General features: G+C 35.8%; 1 protein-coding gene across 1 annotated transcript; it reads right to left on the bottom strand.

Annotated features, from left to right (window-relative positions):
- Positions 1-409: 409 nt before the first annotated feature.
- LOC149414497 (salivary endonuclease-like) lies at positions 410-9,861 on the bottom strand. Its single transcript, XM_089643861.1, has 6 exons — positions 9,497-9,861; positions 7,239-7,423; positions 6,624-6,915; positions 5,978-6,231; positions 2,698-2,853; positions 410-1,014 (listed from the first exon to the last, which is right to left on the bottom strand). Exons 1-6 carry the CDS (start codon positions 9,738-9,740, stop codon positions 763-765), a joined length of 1,383 nt encoding a protein of 460 aa, XP_089499987.1. The 5' UTR covers positions 9,741-9,861; the 3' UTR covers positions 410-762.
- Positions 9,862-20,126: the final 10,265 nt, after the last annotated feature.

The following is a 20,126-nucleotide window of genomic DNA, read 5'->3' as shown; positions in this document are numbered from 1 at the left end:
TTTTATATAAAATCACAAAAAAATGAGATACCAATAAAATATTTGTCTGATGATTTTTTTTCTTCATATTAGTTCAATATTTAGACGAAAAAAGGCGAACCATTTAAACTTTTTTATGTTTGATTTCATAATTTTCATATCACGAAAATTATGTTTATTTCCAATATTTTAAATTTAAAAGCGTATTTTATCACCTTTCGAAAATACTTCTTACTTTTCGGATACGTTCACAAATATTCCATTTAGATTTTATTTAGAAACGGACGTATATCTTTAATAAATCGAAAAGACCTGAAGGTTAGGTTTCAAGATGGCCTCATGAGGATTTTGGTTAGGTTATGAAACCGTAACAACTGTGGGTTGGATAAATTATGTTTTAGAAAAAAAATAACATGATATCTGTAGGCAACAGCTTTTTATTGTTTATAATGTAAGATTATAAAAATATTAACATTGATATCAGATCAGATGGTCAATCTTAGAATTTGTAGTAGAAAAAGCCTTAAAAATGTAAGGTTAGGTTAGGTTGTACAAACTTTAGGTCACGTTGCGCAGATGTCTACTAGATGTCCAATGCTATCGGTGAGCAACCTAGTGACTGATTTCGGCGATGTTATTATGAATGCTGAATACCCAGGCAAAAATTCTGCTAGTTGGAAATTGAATTAGGTTATTAATTAGGTTGGGTTGCACAAATCTTAGTTTGAGTTGTAAAACGCTTAGGTTAGGTTGCACAAATCTGAAGTCAGGTTGCACAGACGTCTAGGAGAAAAGTCCGCCGTTAGCGGTGAAGGCGGGCAGGCGGGTGACGACCGCCCTGAAGTCCGCGATATTGCAGCAGATACTGAAGCCCATGCCCACGTTGGTGTTCTGCCAGTTGAGCCAACTGAATGCGGTGTTGCCGGCGCACCGGTCGGTGCAGAACGCCAGAGCTCGCGCCTCGGCAAGAGTCACGTGCGGGTTGTTCAGTCCCAGGAAGGCGGTGGCCTTGCCGGTGCTGGGCTCGTGTACTACCTGCAAATTATAAGTAGGTTTTAATGAGATGGTGACATGTTTCATTAAAGTTCAATCCAATAATATAGAAAGAGTTCAGCACTAATTTCTTAAGTAGGAAAATTTTAAGCTCAGAATTCCTATTGATTACATTAATTATGTCAGTTTGGTGAATCAATTGCATCTAATAACACTGTCTGGCAGGAGAATTATTTCAGACCTGGTTGTGTTACACAGAGTCATTAACAACTTAATTGATAATCTTTCCATCGTTGCCACTATTAAAGTCCATGTGCCGACTAGGAATACAAAACAAAATATAACATTATTCTGCAATAAATACACGACCAACTATCAGACACACTCACTGACCAATAGGATGCATGATCTGGGCAACAAGTATGGGGGTGCCATTGATTTATTTATTGACTCCATTTAAATAATTAAGCATAATCTACACCAACACTTTGTTGAATCCTACAAATTAGAGTAGCGTTGGTAAATTAGTTTTAATGTTTTGTCTTATATGTAGTGTTGTTGTAATTCCTTTTTTTTACTTTATTTTACTCTTACGTCTTACTAATATTGCTTCATATATTTTTTTTAATTATTTCTTAATATTTTCGTGAGAAAATCACCTCAAGGGCGCTTAGAGATTACACTTGTAATCACAATTGTGTATTTTGTACCTACTCTACAATGGATTACATCTATGTACTTTCAGTATCTCCTGTATAATACAGATATTCTCATATGTACACTGCATCGTGTATCACTTTTATGTATAAGCCTTTTTAGGCGTATATATAAATAAATAAATAATTTACACAGTGTGTTATCTCGGAAGACAGGTGTTAATGAAAACCAACTACCATTACTCCATCGAAACAACAATATCAGGACTCTAGATTGCTATTGGCAATGCTTTCACAGAAGTTGTCGAGTAAATGCGTTCAACAGCACGACATAAAGTTACAAGAAGGCTGTAATAACATAACTCAGTGAAACAGCAATATCAGGACTCGGTTATTTAGATAGTTACTTGTACCAAAATTGAATAATGCTTTCACAGAAGTTGTAGAGTCGATGGGTTCAACAGCACGGGATAAAGTAACAAGAAGTCTATAATAATATTACTTAATGAAACAAAAAAAATAAGTTTAGCATAAAACTGTTCTTTTGCATGCACGGAGAAAAGTATTGCTAATTTATTAAGAAGTTAGAAATTTTATTTTTTTAAAAGCATGTCTGTCCAACGGTGACACCTTTATTTTAAAAAAACATACGCGTCTTCAAACGCAACAAAATTGCATAAAAATTTCAAAAAAATCGGTAAAGAACTTTTTGAGATTTAAGATTTTAAACAAAAGAACGTTTACATTTTTATTTATATAATATTTTAATACATAGACCCAGGCAGACGATGTCCTGCCACAGACCGCCTTCTATGAAGGGAAGTTGAAAATTATAGTTGTATGTGTTTTTGGATGAGAAATCTAAAAAATATAAATGTTGAGAATTATTTTTTTTTTAACTTGACAACATTACCAATTATCGGGTCCAAAATTTCCACATCTTTTAAGCTTGAACCAACTATATACATTCACAAAATTTAATTGAAATTGATTGAGCTTTTTTTTAGATTAGTTTGTACGAACGTAGTGATGTGATTTTATAGATATAAATAGATGTGCTATATCTTACCTTGTAGTACCACAGCGGCACAGGGATCTTACTTCCTGAAGGACTGAGGTAAAGGTTCCTTGCAGTTCCACTGTTGTCCTTCAGTTGAAGGATGCCCCAGGTGCCGGTGTAGACCTTAGTCCTTGCGTTTGCGACCCCAATACGCAGTCTCAAGTTCTGAAACGTTATAATAACGACGTTAAAGGATTACTTGCGAGTTTCTCGTTTTTACAACTCGGTTGTTTGATTTGCTAACTAATTCTACAAATTTAAAAAAAATTCGTAGGAACCACATTTTTAGTATATAAAATTTGTTTCGTACAAGATAAACATCTTCTATTATCCATCCATAATAGCATGCTTGAAAAAAACCGGAAGACATATATAAATTATAGGTACCTATTACTTTTTGGAAAATTTAATGTAAATCGTTCAGCAAGTATTTTTTGGTTTTTCTTATTGTTTCAGCTGTTTCGGCTTTCAAGGCCATTTTTAAACTGTGGTTATAACCACGTTTAGACGACTTATTTATATGATTCTATTTTACCCCCTACCAATTTAAAATGATTTATTACCGGTTAAGCCGATTTACTGATAAAATAATTGTGACAATAGATTTCATATTCTGTGAGGTAATTTGAAGTCTGTTTTCCACACAGTAATGTTATGTTTATTGTTTAATAATGATGTATCTGCTATTAATGTATTTAAATGTTTTATATTGCTTAGGTTATGTGAATATGCTAAGAAGCGGGAAGTAAATAATTTTCTTTACTTTTTAGTTAATGTAATATTAGTGTCTAGTAAATATAAACTATTGCCCTTTCTTTCTATATGCAAGTGTTTAAGTTCATTGTTGTCAAGCGGGACGTGATTATTCACTAAGAGATGTTCTGCGAATTTTGAAAAAGTGCTTTTATTATTATAACATCTTATAATATATGTTCTTTGAATCTAGTTGATTTAGCCCTTCCCATCTGTCCGATATAAGTAGCGTTGCAGTCGGCGTGCGAACATTTTAATTCATAATATATGCCACTATTATTAAGTTTAGGATTTCTACTTTTGCAGTTTCAAAGGTTTGTTCCTATGTTATTATTGGTTAAGCTATATTTAGACTGCATTTTTTAATTTTTATTTAACATTTTTTTAATTCGAGACATGCAAATTTTTCAAATTTTTTATTATTTACCGGATAGTTTGAATTAATTTTATTTTTATATTTCATGATTATTATAATTTTTTCGATGTTATTTATGTCATAGCCATTATTAACCTCGATGGTTTGTATCGCTGTCTTTTCTTTCTCATAAGTTTATTGTCCAAAGGAATGTTAATGAGTCTAAAGAAATGAATTCTTTTCTTTAGACTCAAAATCCTTGTGTAGCAACATCTCCAAGAATGTCTTATAGTAATTGAAAATATCCTGGAACAATCTAATGTCAACCCGGTAATAAAGAATGAGTTATTCCAGCTCATAAAAATTTGCGTATAAACAAATTAATAACGTTGGATTGAAATATTAATTATTATATAAACAAACACACTATACAATGTAAACAAGCGCAGAAGACGAAAACGTTTCTTCAAACGAAGAGAATTAGACGAAAATCGTTTAGTCTTTTCTAAAACGGAAATATTTGTATTTTGTTTAAAATGTAAACCTTTAAATCATATCAATTTAACCGAATAATAACCGAGTGGACAAATGCGTAAGATTCCTACCCGGGCGTCTCGAGTTCAAAGCACTGCTAGATAAGTCCTCCATCTTTGCCCGAGTAATATTTTCCGCTTAAGGCGATGCACTACGTCGTGTAATATTTTCAATCGAGCCGCTATCAATAACACCCCTTACGTAGATGGCGATAAGGTTAAAATTCCCGCGTAACACCATCCGCCTGTTTTGATTTATGCAAGAAAAAAACATGGCCAAAAAGTGCCTTTTATTTTATTTTGTGGATGTTCATTCATAAATATTTTTTTTTTCCGATCATTTTATAAATAACTTAATTTGCCACATTATACAATAAAATCATAACCGAAAATGGGTTCGTAAGTAGGAGATTTTGATGTTTAAACAGTTTTCATAGGCCTTATAGATTATTTTTTTCTGGGCTTATAAAAAAACCTTTCTCAAAAATACTCGATTATTTCAAAGGCCAAGATGTATTCTACTCGCAGTATTTAATTAAAGCATCTGAAACATTTCTAGGCGACCAAATTTTCAAACAAAAAACACATGATTTTGCATTAATACGTAGTGCATCGCCTTAAATAAAAGTGTGAATAATTTTTTTCCTAGTACCATGTTGATTGTTGAGGACATGACATGTGTGTACCGTTTCACGGCATAGTCCAACGTCTAGCGGGTCCAACTGCCTGACCTCTTTTAATTTCTAATATGTTAATATACGACTATGTTATATCTTATTTAAAACAGCGAATGATTTGAGACTAGACTATGTTGTTGTTTTTTAAGTTATTGATTGAATATAGAATTTTCAATATAATCTCCTTGTAAGTATGATTAAAATCTGTAATGATGAATGGCAGCTTAAGATTATTCTTTAAATAAAGTGTATTTCGAGATAGCGTAACGATGGCATGTTTGGTGGGTGTGATTTAAACAGAGCGTGCTTGCTTTGTGACAACGGGTCAAGGGTTCATTTCCCACAATCGCACAGATTAAATAAAATAACTTAATCATATGTGAGGGAAAATGACTGCGGCCTTCAGATATCTGCAGAAACGGGCGGTGCGTTTGACACATTCCTCATCTTAACAAACGAATTGCTATCTTTAGAGCATAAGCGTCAGGTAGAAAAAATCTGTACTTGTTCTACCATTATTTCGATGGAAGATGCTCGAACTTGAAAAGTCTTGATAAACGCTCGTAAACGTTTGTACACTGTTAACATTAATTTGTCACATGAGAACGGGTCGTTTGTTCAACCAAAACCTCTATTTTCACTAAAGGGAACTGCTGAGTTGCATTTTTCATGCAAAACTTAAATTGAGATTTGACCAACATACCCAACAAAATTTAAAAAAAATGTTTGACCAAAAGGTATTGCAAATATCGAATACCGATATGTCCTACCTTATTTTTTGTATTTTAAGTTTCATCATCTAATTTAGGCTAAGAAATAATTACATACCTATATCATCATTTTGTTAAATGAGCATTATTTAAAAAAAAAAATGGCTTCTTTTTACTGGGGTATTAAAATTATCGAAAAACGTGAAAAAACAGGTAACGGAAATATCCATCTTGGATACAAGAGGATTTTAAGAAGATTACCTGTTCCAGAGTGTTCCAGTTGCCTCCGTTGAACGGTTGCCACTGCGGGGCCACGTTAACAAAGGTAAAGGTCGCCCTCTGCGCCGGAGAGAACACATAGTCGGTCTTGGCGGCGAGATGTCCTCGAGCAAGGAAGTAGGTGGTATTGATGTACTTGTTGGCGGCCCCAGAGCCAAGGATCGTGTCAAACGCGGCCTTCTGTGAAACCTGGGTATACAACGTGTCCACACTCAGGCCGGGGTAGAAGGCGCCCTCTGTGAAAAAAGAAGACAAAGTCATTTGAAAAGGTTCCCACTGTGCATAAAAAATCAAACAGACTTTGTGAGGTCTGCGAAAACTTAGATTCCTATTGAGATTTCATAAGATCAGCTGTTCTGACAAGGTTAAGGCCAAACAGAACGGACCGTCTCCAAAAGTCTCTGGTGGTCTAGCACGGACGATGGTCAACACCATATTGAGGAAATCCGTCATCTATCAGTATTAAAATTCCAAAGAACGGTTGTTTAACTCGAAGCCAATCACTCAACTCATATTACAGTTATTGATGTGAGTATTCGAGTCGTTAAAAAAACCCACACAGCATCCTAAAATACGACGCAAGCTGTGTGGGGAAGTAGTGCAAAAATATGATGTTTTTTTAACTCACGTGAGAAGGAAGGTCTATCTACACCAGACATGTATACAGCGTTATCGGGGTTCTGGTCATAAAGCACATAGAACACCTCGGCCTTGGTCTCGTGGAAGCAGATAGTCATGATGGTGTGCGCCTTGCCTGCGGCAGTCAGACCCACAGTGATGATAGTGCCTCCGTCCACGCAGCTGCTCCCCTTGACCTCTGTGGGCTTGGAGTGTGCTGTGCAGGCCACAGTGGAGAAACCGATCGTGCCGGAGAGCCAGCTCGACGCCGAGAAGGAAGTTCCTCCGGTGCAGACAAGATTCTGAAAATAACATCGAGTTATACTAGTTTTTGGACATAAAGCTACAAACAGTGTCGGCCCTAGAACAAACGCTAATAAAAGAGCGCTGTATTAGGTACACGTAGAAAATGATTATTGATAGGTTTCTTGATAAACTTTTAGTAAAAACGAATGTATCATTAAACATAGTAAATATATCATCTATCATTAGCGCAATCCCTAATATGATATGAAATAACTACGTGGGGACACCAAATTTCATCTTAGATCAAAATTTACAATATTCTTACATTATATAAATAACATTAACATAAACCAAAAAAATAAAATAAAAAACTTCTCACGGCTTCCACTGGCTTGCTGGTCGTTGAGGAATGGCTCAAGGTACTACTGGGGCAAGCCATGGTGACCACCTGTCCGTCAGAGAAGGCGATACTGCCAGAGTTGCCCGAGGGGGCCAGCAGGGCCCCACCAGTTGCGTACACGGGCTGTGGTTCTGTCAGAGACGACACAGTCACTGAACAGGAAGCTAAAACAGAAAATACATACAAAATTAACTCCACACTTGTACATCTGATTAAATTAAAGATTTCCTCGCTAAAGTATGGGATTTGCGGATACTTATGATCAAAGAAAATGGTTAGGTGCCCTGAAGGTTTTCTTCTGGTGAAGAATTCATTCGTAACCTCTCTAGTTCCCTCATAGAATACAGTACAATTTGTGCTGGATGGTGGACGCGAACGTCAACAGTTCAAATAAGATTCACCTATTTATAGTTCCGGCAGCGATGTCATCCCAAAAACAACAGTCAAACATCTCGGTGTCAAAACTGACACGAAAAGTCAAATAAATAGTACATAAGACAATTCTAATCAATCCGAAGAAACCTTCCTTCAGAGGCAACAAAACTACTCATCAACTCTTGCGAAGTCTCACGTCTCGATTACTGCAACGAAATTTATGCCAGCCTTCCAAAATATCAAACTGACGAACTTCAATAAACGTTTAATACAGTAGCACGGCTCATAACCAGTTTCAAAATATTCGCACATTTCAGAACACATTCGTTATTTTCACTGGCTCAAGTGCCCTGAAATAATCTAGTACAAATTGTGCTGGATGGTGTTTAAATCCATCAATGAAATGGGCCCACCCTACATCTCTGAACGTCTATGCATTCCGGAAAACATTGTTCTGTGGCAGTTAAATCTTAGATCACAACGTCATACGTTAAATACTAAGTTTGGAGATCGCGCTTTTAGAATATCTGGGCCGGTCAAAAAGTCAGAGAATTTGTGTGTACTGTGTATATTTCTAAAAACTGTTTTTAAAGTGTGATAAAATACACTTTCAAATTTTTCATAATTTACTACCTACACAATTTTTTAAATATTCAAATTCTGAATGAAAACAAGAAAAAGTTTTAAAAATTACTCGCCCTACGTTGTCGTAAACTTACTGATAATAAAAAAACACAAAATTTTAAAAAAATTTCTCAAATTGCGGTCGGAACTTTTGGTTTGATAGAGCTTTACATTTTTATTATTATATGGTTAATTTGTGTATTTGAATTTAAAGCTTGGTGTTTTCTCGTTTTACAGTTCATATTTTTAACTGTGACGGTAAGGAAGATACAAAAATTTCTATGGGTCCATAATATGTGATGTTTAAAAAATCGAACAAATGGTCTATACGGGTACTACTTGCTTGTTCTCAAATGAACCTGAGTAGTTAAGACTTGACCCAGTTTTTAGGTAAACTAGAACTCACAACCTCCAAACATTACTACAAACCAGTCAAAACCCCGAGCGACGCCGGGACCACGTCACCTCATACAATACAAATCTGCTAAGTATTAATATCATTGTTAATATAATAAAAGTGGTTAAAACGAAGTATTTTATTAATTTTTAATTAATATCATTGTTAATAATCAATAATTGGATTAATCACCGTATTTAAAATGTCGGGTATCTCAAATTGTAATCAATTGAGATGATAAAAAATATGTGATAAAGTTAAATATAGCAATAACATCGTTTATTAATACTTTTATTAAAATAATCTCATGTTAAAAAAACATCTCTTCTATTTCTTTATTTATTTTGTTTGTATTGCTTAGTTCCATAACTGCGGGGATTTGATATACTGTTTACAAAAAAACATCTTCTCTTATTCTTGCTTTATTTTGTTTCTATTGCTTCGTTACATAATTGCGGGGATTTGATATACTGTTTACAAAAAAACATCTTCTCTTATTCTTGCTTTATTTTGTTTGTTTTTCTTAGTTACATTGCTGCGGGGATTTGAAATATTGCTAGCATTGAACTAGTGGATGCATGGAACATACTTCCACAACATGTCCTCCATTCTACCAATATAAATATATTGAAAGGTCTGTTGGATTCTTATTTGGAGGGAAGAAAGGATTGACTTATTTTCAATGGCAATAACTTAATTACTGTTAAACTTTTTGTGAAATCAGATATGAGTGTATCAACAGGATGCTGCTTGCTCATTAAATTATAATAAAAACCGGACAAAGCCGGGGAATATAGCTAGTTACAATATAACGTAGTTTAAAGCAATAAAAATAACTGACCTCTCGAATCAACTTCATCCTGAATAATGGTATTTTTCAGAGTCAATTCCGTCTTCTTTTGTAGCCAGAAGTCCAAATAGTCCTCAAATTCGTCTTCAGACAGTCCGAAAGCCAAGTCCGCTGGAGTCGGCAGTTGATGGAAGTCCAGAGTATGCCAGCCGAGAGCCTTGACAGTCTCAGGAACCTCGTATGCATTACACGCCACCAAAAAGGTCAAAAAAATTACACAATTCTTCGTCCACATTTTTTTTGCTTCACCGTGGACCGTTTTGAAAATTGATATGATCCGAAAACCAAAAGGCGCAGATTTAGACGTTTACAAAATAGGTGATTTTAGTTTATTTTTGATTTTGAAACCGTGGAAGTCGGATTCACAATGATATAAATTGATATTGTAGCAGTTTTATATGTTTTGCTTTGAAAATTTGTTATCTTGTTATAATTGTTATCAAATAAATAAAAAGTAAAATTTTTTGGAGTGGATTTTATTCAACTTTCTTATTTGGATTGTTATTCGTAAATCTGTCAATTTTTGGAAATGTCTGAATATAACTGAACGCGGTTGGCGCAAACAAAAATTGTCCAATGAAGCGATTTTAACCGTCCACAATGGAGTTCTGTTGCCTACCCTGTTTACCCTAATGTATGGCAATGAGGCATGGAACTGCCTCGGAAATAGACTGAATGCTGGAGAAATGAGATCCCTGAGACGTATAAGTGTAAAACCAGTGAGAAATGTGGCTTATGTAAGCGTAGTGAGAAAGATATACTTAAATGGTTTGGAAATGTAGATCGAATGAACGAAGAAAGGAAAAAATATGTGACGAGAATGTGAAAGGTAGAAGAAGTTGGAGACGCCCAAGGAAGACATGGAACGATCAAGTTAACCAGATACTTGAGTCTGGCCATGTCAAGTGTCGGAATAGCAGAAGAGTATGTATGAGTGTGAATGAAGCAAGTAGTGTGTGCCACCGATCCGTTCTCTCTGCCTACCCCTGCATAAGAAACGGCGTGATTATCTACACTAGCGAGGATCGGGGACGCACGATGAAGACATGGCAGGAACAAGTGAACCAAAACTTGAGTCGTGCCATGTCAAGAGTAAGAGGAATTATAGAAGAGTATATGTGGAACGATTTATTAATGTGAACAAGAAAAGAAGTGTGTTCCTAGATCGAGATATTTGGCCTCTCTGCTCACCCCTGTTACTTAGTTACTCAATTTTGTTTCACATTAAATCAAAAGCACACGAACGCCCTTGAGGAAAATAATTCCCTTCAGTGCCTGTGACATATTTAGGAATGCTGTGTGAAGTGTCTTTTGGGAGAGAGCAAGGAGTGAACATAGGTCTTGAAATGGCCCATATTGTAGGAGGAAGAAAACACAACCGAGCTGTTGAACTCAAGAACGAGTCGTAGAAAATACAATTTTTCGTGTGAAACATGTCAACCGTGATGTCATGTCAAAAAATGTTGGGCAACAATCAGATCTGAATAGCCAGGTACATCCCAACCATCATCTTCCTCCCCTTTCCGTCCAGTTAATTCATATATACTGATACTATATATGTATCGCCTTGTAAAAAACGTTCATAATAAACAACCCGATCTGAGGTAGATACGAATGGAGACTAAAAATTATAAATTATTTAATACTTTCAGTAAAGCTTTTGTGTGAAGACACCGTTTAAAAAAAGAGGATTTTTTTAAATGTACCTAAAATTATAAACTCCTTCCGATGTGAGCCAACCATTGATAATAGAAAGAAAGGAGATGCGCCATATTATATGGCGGACTAGCAAGTGCTCTCAGTTATCTCCTTGGTGAAAGACCACCATTCTGAATCAAAAGTTCATTGAAATGGCTTTATTCGTGTTTGTTGACCAGATCTGAATAGACAGGTACTTTCTGACCTTCCTCTTCCCCATCTCCTTCTCCTCCCTACACCTTCAGCCTCAGAACATACATACGTCCTTCACGAACGAATTAATAGGTTTTCTGATAAACTTTCAGTAAAATACGAATGTATTAAAAATACTAATATTTTGAAAATTCAATATTTGCAAATGCAGATGCATTCATGTGTTCCCATATATTAGGAAATTACTAAAAGTGTATCAGGAAACGGCCTGCAATCCTGATTTTAACAGGATTACAAATAATTTGAAGAGATTTTCAATAAATTTGCATTACTCATTTTTCTCCGTGCAGTCTGCCTTGCTTCAGAAGTTTAAAATAAAATATAGCCATGTTTAGTGACTGAGATCTGATTTGCCAGGTACTTCACAACCTTTATCTTCCCCTCTCCCTCTCTTCACTCCAACAGCCGACGTGACCTTCATTCATTAGTAATTAATTAAATCGATTATGTTCCGATACGCATTGGTTTTCCACGTGAAATGAAGCCATCTGATTGTGTGTTCGTGTGATGCTCTGTTATCTGTTAAATATTTTTTTTAACATATTTATGTTAGAAATATTCTATTTTAACACGACTATTTATTTTACCGAACATCATAATAACCAGTGATTGGTTTTTCAGAAAATTACGTGATAGATTACAAGATCTAGAAGCAGACAATCTATGCCAGTGGCACACCCAGGGGCTTTTCATCTCCCAAAATAAAATAAAAATATAATAATAATAATAATCCAGTTTTTCAAGAAGAAAAGGTGTAGATCAAAAAAAGTATACTTCATTTTCCCCATTTTTTTCATAAAATAATTACATTCTATAATCTTTGGTAACAAAATATGTAAATGTACATTATAAAATTACATGTATACGAAATATTTATTTATTTATTTTACTCCTATTAAGGCTTTTACATACATATATTACAATATTTAAGAAATTATACTCCTAAATAGTGCAGGAAATGACTGTTTAAAACACATATATAAAAAAAAGCATTGTTGAATTTGATCCACACAGTATGTAGATACAAAATATAAATATAAAAAATCCAAAATATTTTTTTTCTTTCAGCCGACAAAATACTGTAATACTGTCAATTTAAATAGTTTTATCAAAATATTCCCTAGATGAAAAAAACTTCAATAAGGTATGCTTATTGCTTATATAATGAAATTGATGTACTAAATATATCAACAACATCGGAGTATTTGTTTCCTAGCTGTTGAATCTGTCGCATAGGAGTGTGATATTGGGACGTTGATATAGAATTGCTACAATAATATGGTAGATACTGTCTTGTAACCGACCTGCTTGGAGTATGAAAAGAGATTACATGTAATAAATCAGGGGTATCAAACATTGCATTAATGATTTTATACAAACAGGTTAAATCGGAAATGATTCTACGATCAGATAATTTTATTAAATTTTATGAACAAATGATGTTATCGTAATTAAGGTTTTCTCTAGGAATGCCCATTTTAAAATTTACGTATCTTAAAAATTTATTTAGGATTCTTTCAATCACATGTGAATGAACCTTATAATTTGGGGACCAAACTGTGGAATTGTATTCTATATGACTCCTTACTAGTGACATATATAATGTTTTTACAGTATTGACATTGTTGAAATCATTAAATACCCTTAAAATAAATCCCAACATTTTCAAAGCTTTATATATAATATAATCAATCTACGAGGATACATAAAAATTAATGTTTATTTTTTCGTTTGTCCCCTATAGACTAAATAATTACTGTACCGCTGACGCTGAAAATAATGTTGTTATTAGTGTCAGGAGTGCTTAGAGAATGATAGCAGAAGTCGGGGACGCCCGAGGAAAACTGGAATAGGAGAGGGCACCTGGAATGAGACAGTCCAAACCATATTAGAAATAAAGATAAAACTAAATAAATGATAAAGTTAATACCTTTTTTAAGACAGTGTCAGGAACTCATCCATTCCTTAAAGAAGGGTCCCTTTTAAAATAGCCAATGTTGAACACTGATAGTAAAAATGTATAAAGAATTAATTGAATTTATATCGGTGTTGCCAGAATTGTCGTTGAGCGAATGTGGTTCTAGTTTTAGGGAGCATGTATCCCAGGTTTGATGAAAAGCGGGTGTTTGTTTGATTTCGTGGAAAAACAAGCAGGTTATTTTTCAGTATTTAGCACAAGCTTGGCTTAGTAAATAACTGGCTTACAATAATAACTTACAAGGAGACTAAAAGTAAGCTTGGTTAAAATTACAAAAAAAAACTTTAATTTTTAAGTGCCAAAATTCAGGTTGCGCCTCTGATTTATACTATTTTAAAAGTAAATCAAATTTAACTCAGGTTTCAAATGAACTGATAAGATTTGAATTTCTCCTTACTTTATAGCTTGTACCCATATTCTTAAGATACTCGGCAACTAATAATTACTGTGTTATAATTTAGTGTGCACAGCATGACTTAGATAAGCTTAATGGAAGTCGAATGTTTGAAAGATGTACGTGAGATATTATAGTATTGGTACAAAACCTGTGCCTTGTGGAACACCGTTAATCGTGAGCTTGGGACAATTATAATGAGAGTTGGGAATTGTGAATTTTTCATACTTACCAAAAGAAATACATAATGCTTGACTAAATTTTTAACACATCTTACTTATACTGATAGTTTAACTCTATGAAATAAATCTAAAAGAATAACACATGTAACAAAAGTTGAGTAATACTTAATATGAACTAACTGACATGTACCCGGCGTTGCTTGATTTTTTCTTCTTTCAATAAATATAATATCTACGTATTATATATATATATATATATATATACCTAACTAACCATCACGCCGTTTCCCCGCAGGAGTAGGCAGAGAGGACGGTCCGCCTAACAACTCGGTCTTACATAGTCTCATACATACTCTTCTATTGTTCTCACTCTTGACATGGCTCGACTCAAGTATCTGATTCATTTGGTCGTGCCATGTCTTCCTCGGGCGTCTCCCACTTCTGCTACCATTCACATTTTCATCGTATATTCTCCTTACACTCCTTTCTTCGCTTATTCGCTCTACATGCCCAAACCATCTAAGCGTCCCTTTCTTGATCTTACTCATTACGCTTACATCAGCCTTGCACTCTTTGCGGATCTCCACATTTCTCACACGATCATACATGGTTTTACCACACATACGCCTCATGGATCTCATTTCAACAGCATTCAATCTACTTTCATCCTTTCTTTGCCAGTTCCATGCCTCCCTTCCATAAATCAGGGTAGGTACCAGCACTCCATTATGGACTGCTAACTTCGCTTCTTTGGACATTTTTTCGTTAGCGCCAACTGCGTTCAGTCCTACATTAATGGAGTTACCTAGTGAAAACCCTATCAAACTCCATTGTATAGTACAAAGCACACAAACAGACAGACGCCGATAGTGACTTAGTTTTATACTATGTAGAGATTAACCAAGTATCGTTGGGTTATTACTCATTTGGGCAATCGGTTCTTGAAGTGATCTATTTCATTATGAATTTATCCACGTTGAATGAATTGAACCTCACAATTGCTTAAAAGGTGTGAAATGGTAACACGAATATAGCTAAAAGGAAAATGAAAGAAAGTTTAAAAAGGCACAATGGTCCAAGTTCCTTTAGTTTAACCAAATGGTGTTAAAAAAAATGTTACAATAATGATTCTACTATCCTACATAATATTTTAAGACAATTTTATGTACATTTTACTTTCGCTTAACATTTTGAAAGGAATTTTATTTCTGAACATTAATTATCAAAATCGTTCGATTCCTAGTTGTAACCGTTATCTTTTTATGTTCTGAGTCTAGTTCTGTTTCATGTTTTATTTAGATTCATCAATGACGGGTATAACCTTCAAAATAAGTTAAAATAAAAAGTGATTCCTGAGTAAAAATTATGTGCGTTAAAAATTTAAATTATGTTAGACCATAGTGGATGGTATATACTACAGTGTACTAACTCACTATTTGACTTAGTTCTCTAGTGATTTAAGAGAAAATTATATACTATTTTTATTTTAATAAACTAATAAATTACTAGTACAGCAAAAATATTATCATTAGTTTTACTAGAAATATATATTTTTTTTTATTTCAAATTTGAAAAAAATATTTTTTTACATAGATGAGGGAATTCTAGTTCAATTATATATTATGTAAGTACAGGGTGCGCCAGAGAAACTTACTTATTTGAAAAAATTCCCGACCGTTGAGTTGGGCAGGTAGAGGGGCGGGAGGGGGCGCATCTGGAGGGGGACGTCCCCAAGTTTGTTTCCCATTTTCGTCAGTTGCCATTATGCTGTGGTCTAGAGAGCAGCGGGCCTTCGCCGTAGAGAACTTCTTTTGTAACGGTCGCTCAGTAGTTGCTACGCAACGTGCCTTTCGCGCTCGCTTCGAATGATTTTTCATGGATTTGACTCCATGTGATTTTTTTATGGGGTTATTTGAAATCCCTTATTTATGTCGATCGACCACGGACCATAGATCACCTGAAGAACAACATTCGCGATGCTATTGCCAATATTCCGATTGATATGCTGAGAAGAGTGGACGAGAACTTCAAAAAACGATTTAACCAGTGTATGCGCGATTAGGGTCGCCATTTAAAAGATGTAATTTTTAAGACAGTATGAAAAAAACTTGGTACATTGCATTTTCAAATAAAAAAAGAATTACAACAGTAACTACAGTGCTTTTGTTTTTATTGAACTTTCAAATAAGTGAGTTTTTCTGGCGCACCCTGTATTAAAGTAAATAAATTATTAAGAAACCACACAAGATTTAAACAATATTACTTCTAGATGTAAGTAGTGAACGTATTTTGGATTTAAGGTGAAATTCCTGAATATTTTCGGTATTTTTTAAATTTAATGGAAGGTAATTAAAATAAATTATGCCTAGATAAAGATAGGTATTTTGAATGAACTTAGTGTTAAATTTTGGGGATCTCGGTCGGGCTCTCGGGAGCCTGACGTGTTCTTCGTCGGTCTCACTATCCTTCCCTAATTTATAGGGATATTTAATATATTCCGCCGTTAAAAATACACGTAAATGTGCCTTATTGTCTGTCAGTTACGTTAGTGCAGATATAATAATTTTACGGTGACAGGTGTGGAAGAATTACGAGTTTAAGAATAATTAGCAAGATTGTTTATCCCAAGGGATAGTGTAATTCAGTGTTAGTGAGCCCGAGTCCGGAATTTTTACCAGATGTGGACATCTCATCGGCGGTCGCAGCAACCCGTGTCTCTCGTCACCCCGTACCGATACGTCAACCCCCGGTGCCGCAAAAAAATGCAGTGTCAGTGAGCCCGAGTTTGGCATTTGATAATTTCTACCAGATGTGGAGACCTCATCGACCGTCACATACCGATATTTCCACCCCCGCTGCCGCCACCATGCTTGCCGTTACCTTTACCGGCTCCGTTATAGACGTCTGTCGGCTATACGACCTGTCCGTGGGTCGGTCACTGATTCGCTCACGACCATCGCCCCTACAAGATGACCCATAAAAAACAATCATCTGGCAATTTCTACACCCCCGCTGCACCGCCCCGTGCCCCTACGCCCTAGGAAGGACGAAATCGAAATGAAGCCGCGTCTTTTGTCTTCTGCCAATATGAACTAGTACAAACAATTATGCAGTGATTAGTGTATTGTTATAGTGATTATAATACTTTTTGTTTTAGAATTAAGTTTTTTTCATTTGGACATCTGGAATAGTTTTGATGGCGTTAGGATTAAGTTAAATATTATACTAATTTGTATGTTAGTGATTTATACCTAAGTATCATTATGTTAGACTAGATAAGCAGTTTGTAGAAGGGAATGGCCGACACAGGTGTCGATGAGGCTCGCTATCCATCACATCGCCAACCCTTCGGTGGCGCAAAGAGGAGGAAGGAACTCGAACAATGTCGAATTGGTACGTGGAATATTAGAGGAGGTATGGAAAGAAAGATGAATGAATTGTGTGACACAATGGTTAGCAAATGTTTGGACATACTTTGTGTAACAGAGAGTATGAAAAAAGGGAGCGGTACAATGCAGCATAACGATAGGCTCGTCATTTGGTCTGGGAGACCAGATACAGAGAGGGCGTGTCAGGGTGTTGCAGCACTACTGTCTCCCAGAATGATTGAATGTATGTTGCAGTATGAATGTGTAAGTCCGAGAATAATGTGGATTAGGTTCAAAATCGGTTTGACAAGGGTGTTTCTTGTTATTTGTTATGCCCCTGTCAATTCTGAGAGTGACGAAGAGAAAGATGATTTTTGGACTGGTGTGAATGATGTGATGAGACTGAAAAATATTAATGAAAGGATTATAATGGCAGGCGATTTGAATGGGTGGGTAGGAATTAGACGTGACGGATTTGAATCGGCCTTAGGTATGTTTGGGGATAAAAGAACGAATGACAACGGGAACAGAATACTTGAAGTATGTTTAGAGTGGAACCTTTTTGTGTCCAATACTTTTTTCGATCATAAAGGTATCCACCAATATACGTGGGAAAGAGGAAATGAGAGGTCAATTATCGATTTTGTAGTAATTGACTCTAGGTTGAGAGCCGTTACCGAGGACACGAGAGTTTTCAGAGGGGCAGAGGTTGAAACTGACCACTTTCTGGTGGTGTCGAGAGTAAACCTCTTTCGCGGTTGGCGCTCTAAAGTGAAAACGGTACTAACTCCAACAAGAATCAAAATAGAAAAACTACAAAACGATAATGAGAGGAGTAAGTATGTGAATTGTGCAGAGATGAGATTGAATGAGAAAAAAATGGATGGTCTAAGCATAGACGAAACATGGAACCACATAAAAGTGAGTCTTTGTGAATCTGCTAGAGAGGTGTGTGGAATAAGTACGCAAGGTAGAAAGAAAGGTGATGCATGGTGGGATGATGATATTAAAGCACTGGTCTCAGAGAAGAAGAAAGCATGGTTATGTCTGATTGCGGCTGGCAGTGCTTCCAGCGAAGAGAAGGATCGAGCGAAAGAAGTATATAAGGAATGTAAGAAAAAAGTAAGAGTTGGAGTGAAAGAACGAAAGAAACGCCTGGAAGAGGAAGAAGGAATGAAAATGACAAACCATTTCCAAGAAAACATTAAGTTGTTTTGGAAGGAAGTCAAAAGGTCCCGGTGTGGCCCTGAAACCGGAAGCATGAAAGTAATAAAATCGAAAGATGGAAAAATGTTGACGAATGAGGAAAAAATAAAAGAGAGATGGATGAAGTATTTCGAGGAAGTCTTTGAAAGCGAAGTGAGTGACAGTGATTCTAGCGGCGAATCAGATATGAACGATGATGGACTGAATGTTACCGAAATTAGCATGGATGAGATAGAAAGATCAATTAAGTATATGAAGAATGGTAAGGCTGTCGGTTTCGACAATATTGCTGCTGAATATTTTAAAGGAGGTAGCCGTATAATTCTCACATGGTTGTGCAATCTTTTTAACCAATGTTTAAAGGAAGGTTACACGCCTTTAGATTGGAGAAGAGCAGTGATCATGCCATTATACAAAGGTAAAGGGTCACGTATGGAATGTGGGAATCATAGGGCTATTAGCCTGCTAAGTTCAGTTGGCAAGCTGTATGGTAGAATTTTGATTGAAAGGGTAAGAAAGGAAACAAAGGATAAAATATGGGATGTGCAAGGTGCTTTTATGAGTGGAAGGGGGTGCATGGACCAGATCTTCTCATTGCGTATGCTCACCGAGAAGTTTCTGGCAAAAAACCAGAAACTTTTCTGTGCCTTTGTAGATCTACAAAAAGCATACGACCGAGTCGACAGGAAAAAGCTATGGAAGGTGTTGTCCAAGTATGGAGTGAATGCGAATCTGACTCAGGCAATTGCGTCTCTATATGAGGGAAGCGTTGCATGTGTTAGGGTGAACGGTGGTTTTACGGAGTGGTTTGATATCACAAAAGGTGTTAAACAAGGCTGCGTAATGTCACCGTGGTTATTCAATCTATACATGGATAATTGTATGCAAGAATTGAAAGATGTGGGATTGGGCGCGAATTTGAGTAATCTGAAAGTATGTTGCCTGTTGTATGCTGATGATGCGGTGCTGATTGCTAATAGTATGGATGATCTGCAGTCTCTCGTGTCTAGGATGAACGAAGTATGCGTGAAGAATGAGTTAATGATGAATGTAAGTAAGTCTAAAGTAATGGTGTTTGAAAGAGAAAGTACGAAAACAGTGTGTAATATAGCTGTGAATGAGGAATACTTGGAGCAGGTGGATGAATTTGTGTATTTAGGAAGCATGTTTACGAGTGATGGGAAGGCTGACAGAGATATTGAAAGAAGAGTAAATGCAGGTAACTCCATTAATGGAGGACTGAACGCAGTTGGCGCTAACAAAAAATTGTCCAAAGAAGCGAAGTTAGCAGTCCACAATGGAGTGCTGGTACCTACCCTGATGTATGGAAGTGAGGCATGGAACTGGCAAAGAAAGGATGAAAGTAGATTGAATGCTGTTGAAATGAGATCCCTGAGGCGTATGTGTGGTAAAACCATGTATGATCGTGTGAGGAATGTGGATATCCGCAAAGAGTGCAAGGCTGATGTAAGCGTAATGAGTAAGATCAAGAAAGGGACGCTTAGATGGTTTGGGCATGTAGAGCGAATGAGCGAAGAAAGGAGTGTAAGGAGAATATACGATGCAAATGTGAATGGTAGCA

The sequence above is a fragment of the Hesperophylax consimilis genome, chromosome 20, assembly GCF_061612785.1.
Source record: "Hesperophylax consimilis isolate HC1 chromosome 20, BYU_Hcon_1.0, whole genome shotgun sequence".
Taxonomy (NCBI): Eukaryota; Metazoa; Arthropoda; class Insecta; order Trichoptera; family Limnephilidae; genus Hesperophylax; species Hesperophylax consimilis.
This window is presented reverse-complemented; position numbering and strand designations above follow the sequence as displayed.

Excerpts from the sequence above, each read along its gene's own strand:
- LOC149414497 (XM_089643861.1), bottom strand. The coding sequence starts at position 9,740 with ATGTGGACGAAGAATTGTGTAATTTTTTTGACCTTTTTGGTGGCGTGT. Across the intron at positions 7,424-9,496 it reads GGATGAAGTTGATTCGAGAG|CTTCCTGTTCAGTGACTGTG; the intron begins GTCAGTTATTTT and ends TTTCTGTTTTAG. Across the intron at positions 6,916-7,238 it reads CCAGCAAGCCAGTGGAAGCC|AATCTTGTCTGCACCGGAGG; the intron begins GTGAGAAGTTTT and ends TGTTATTTTCAG.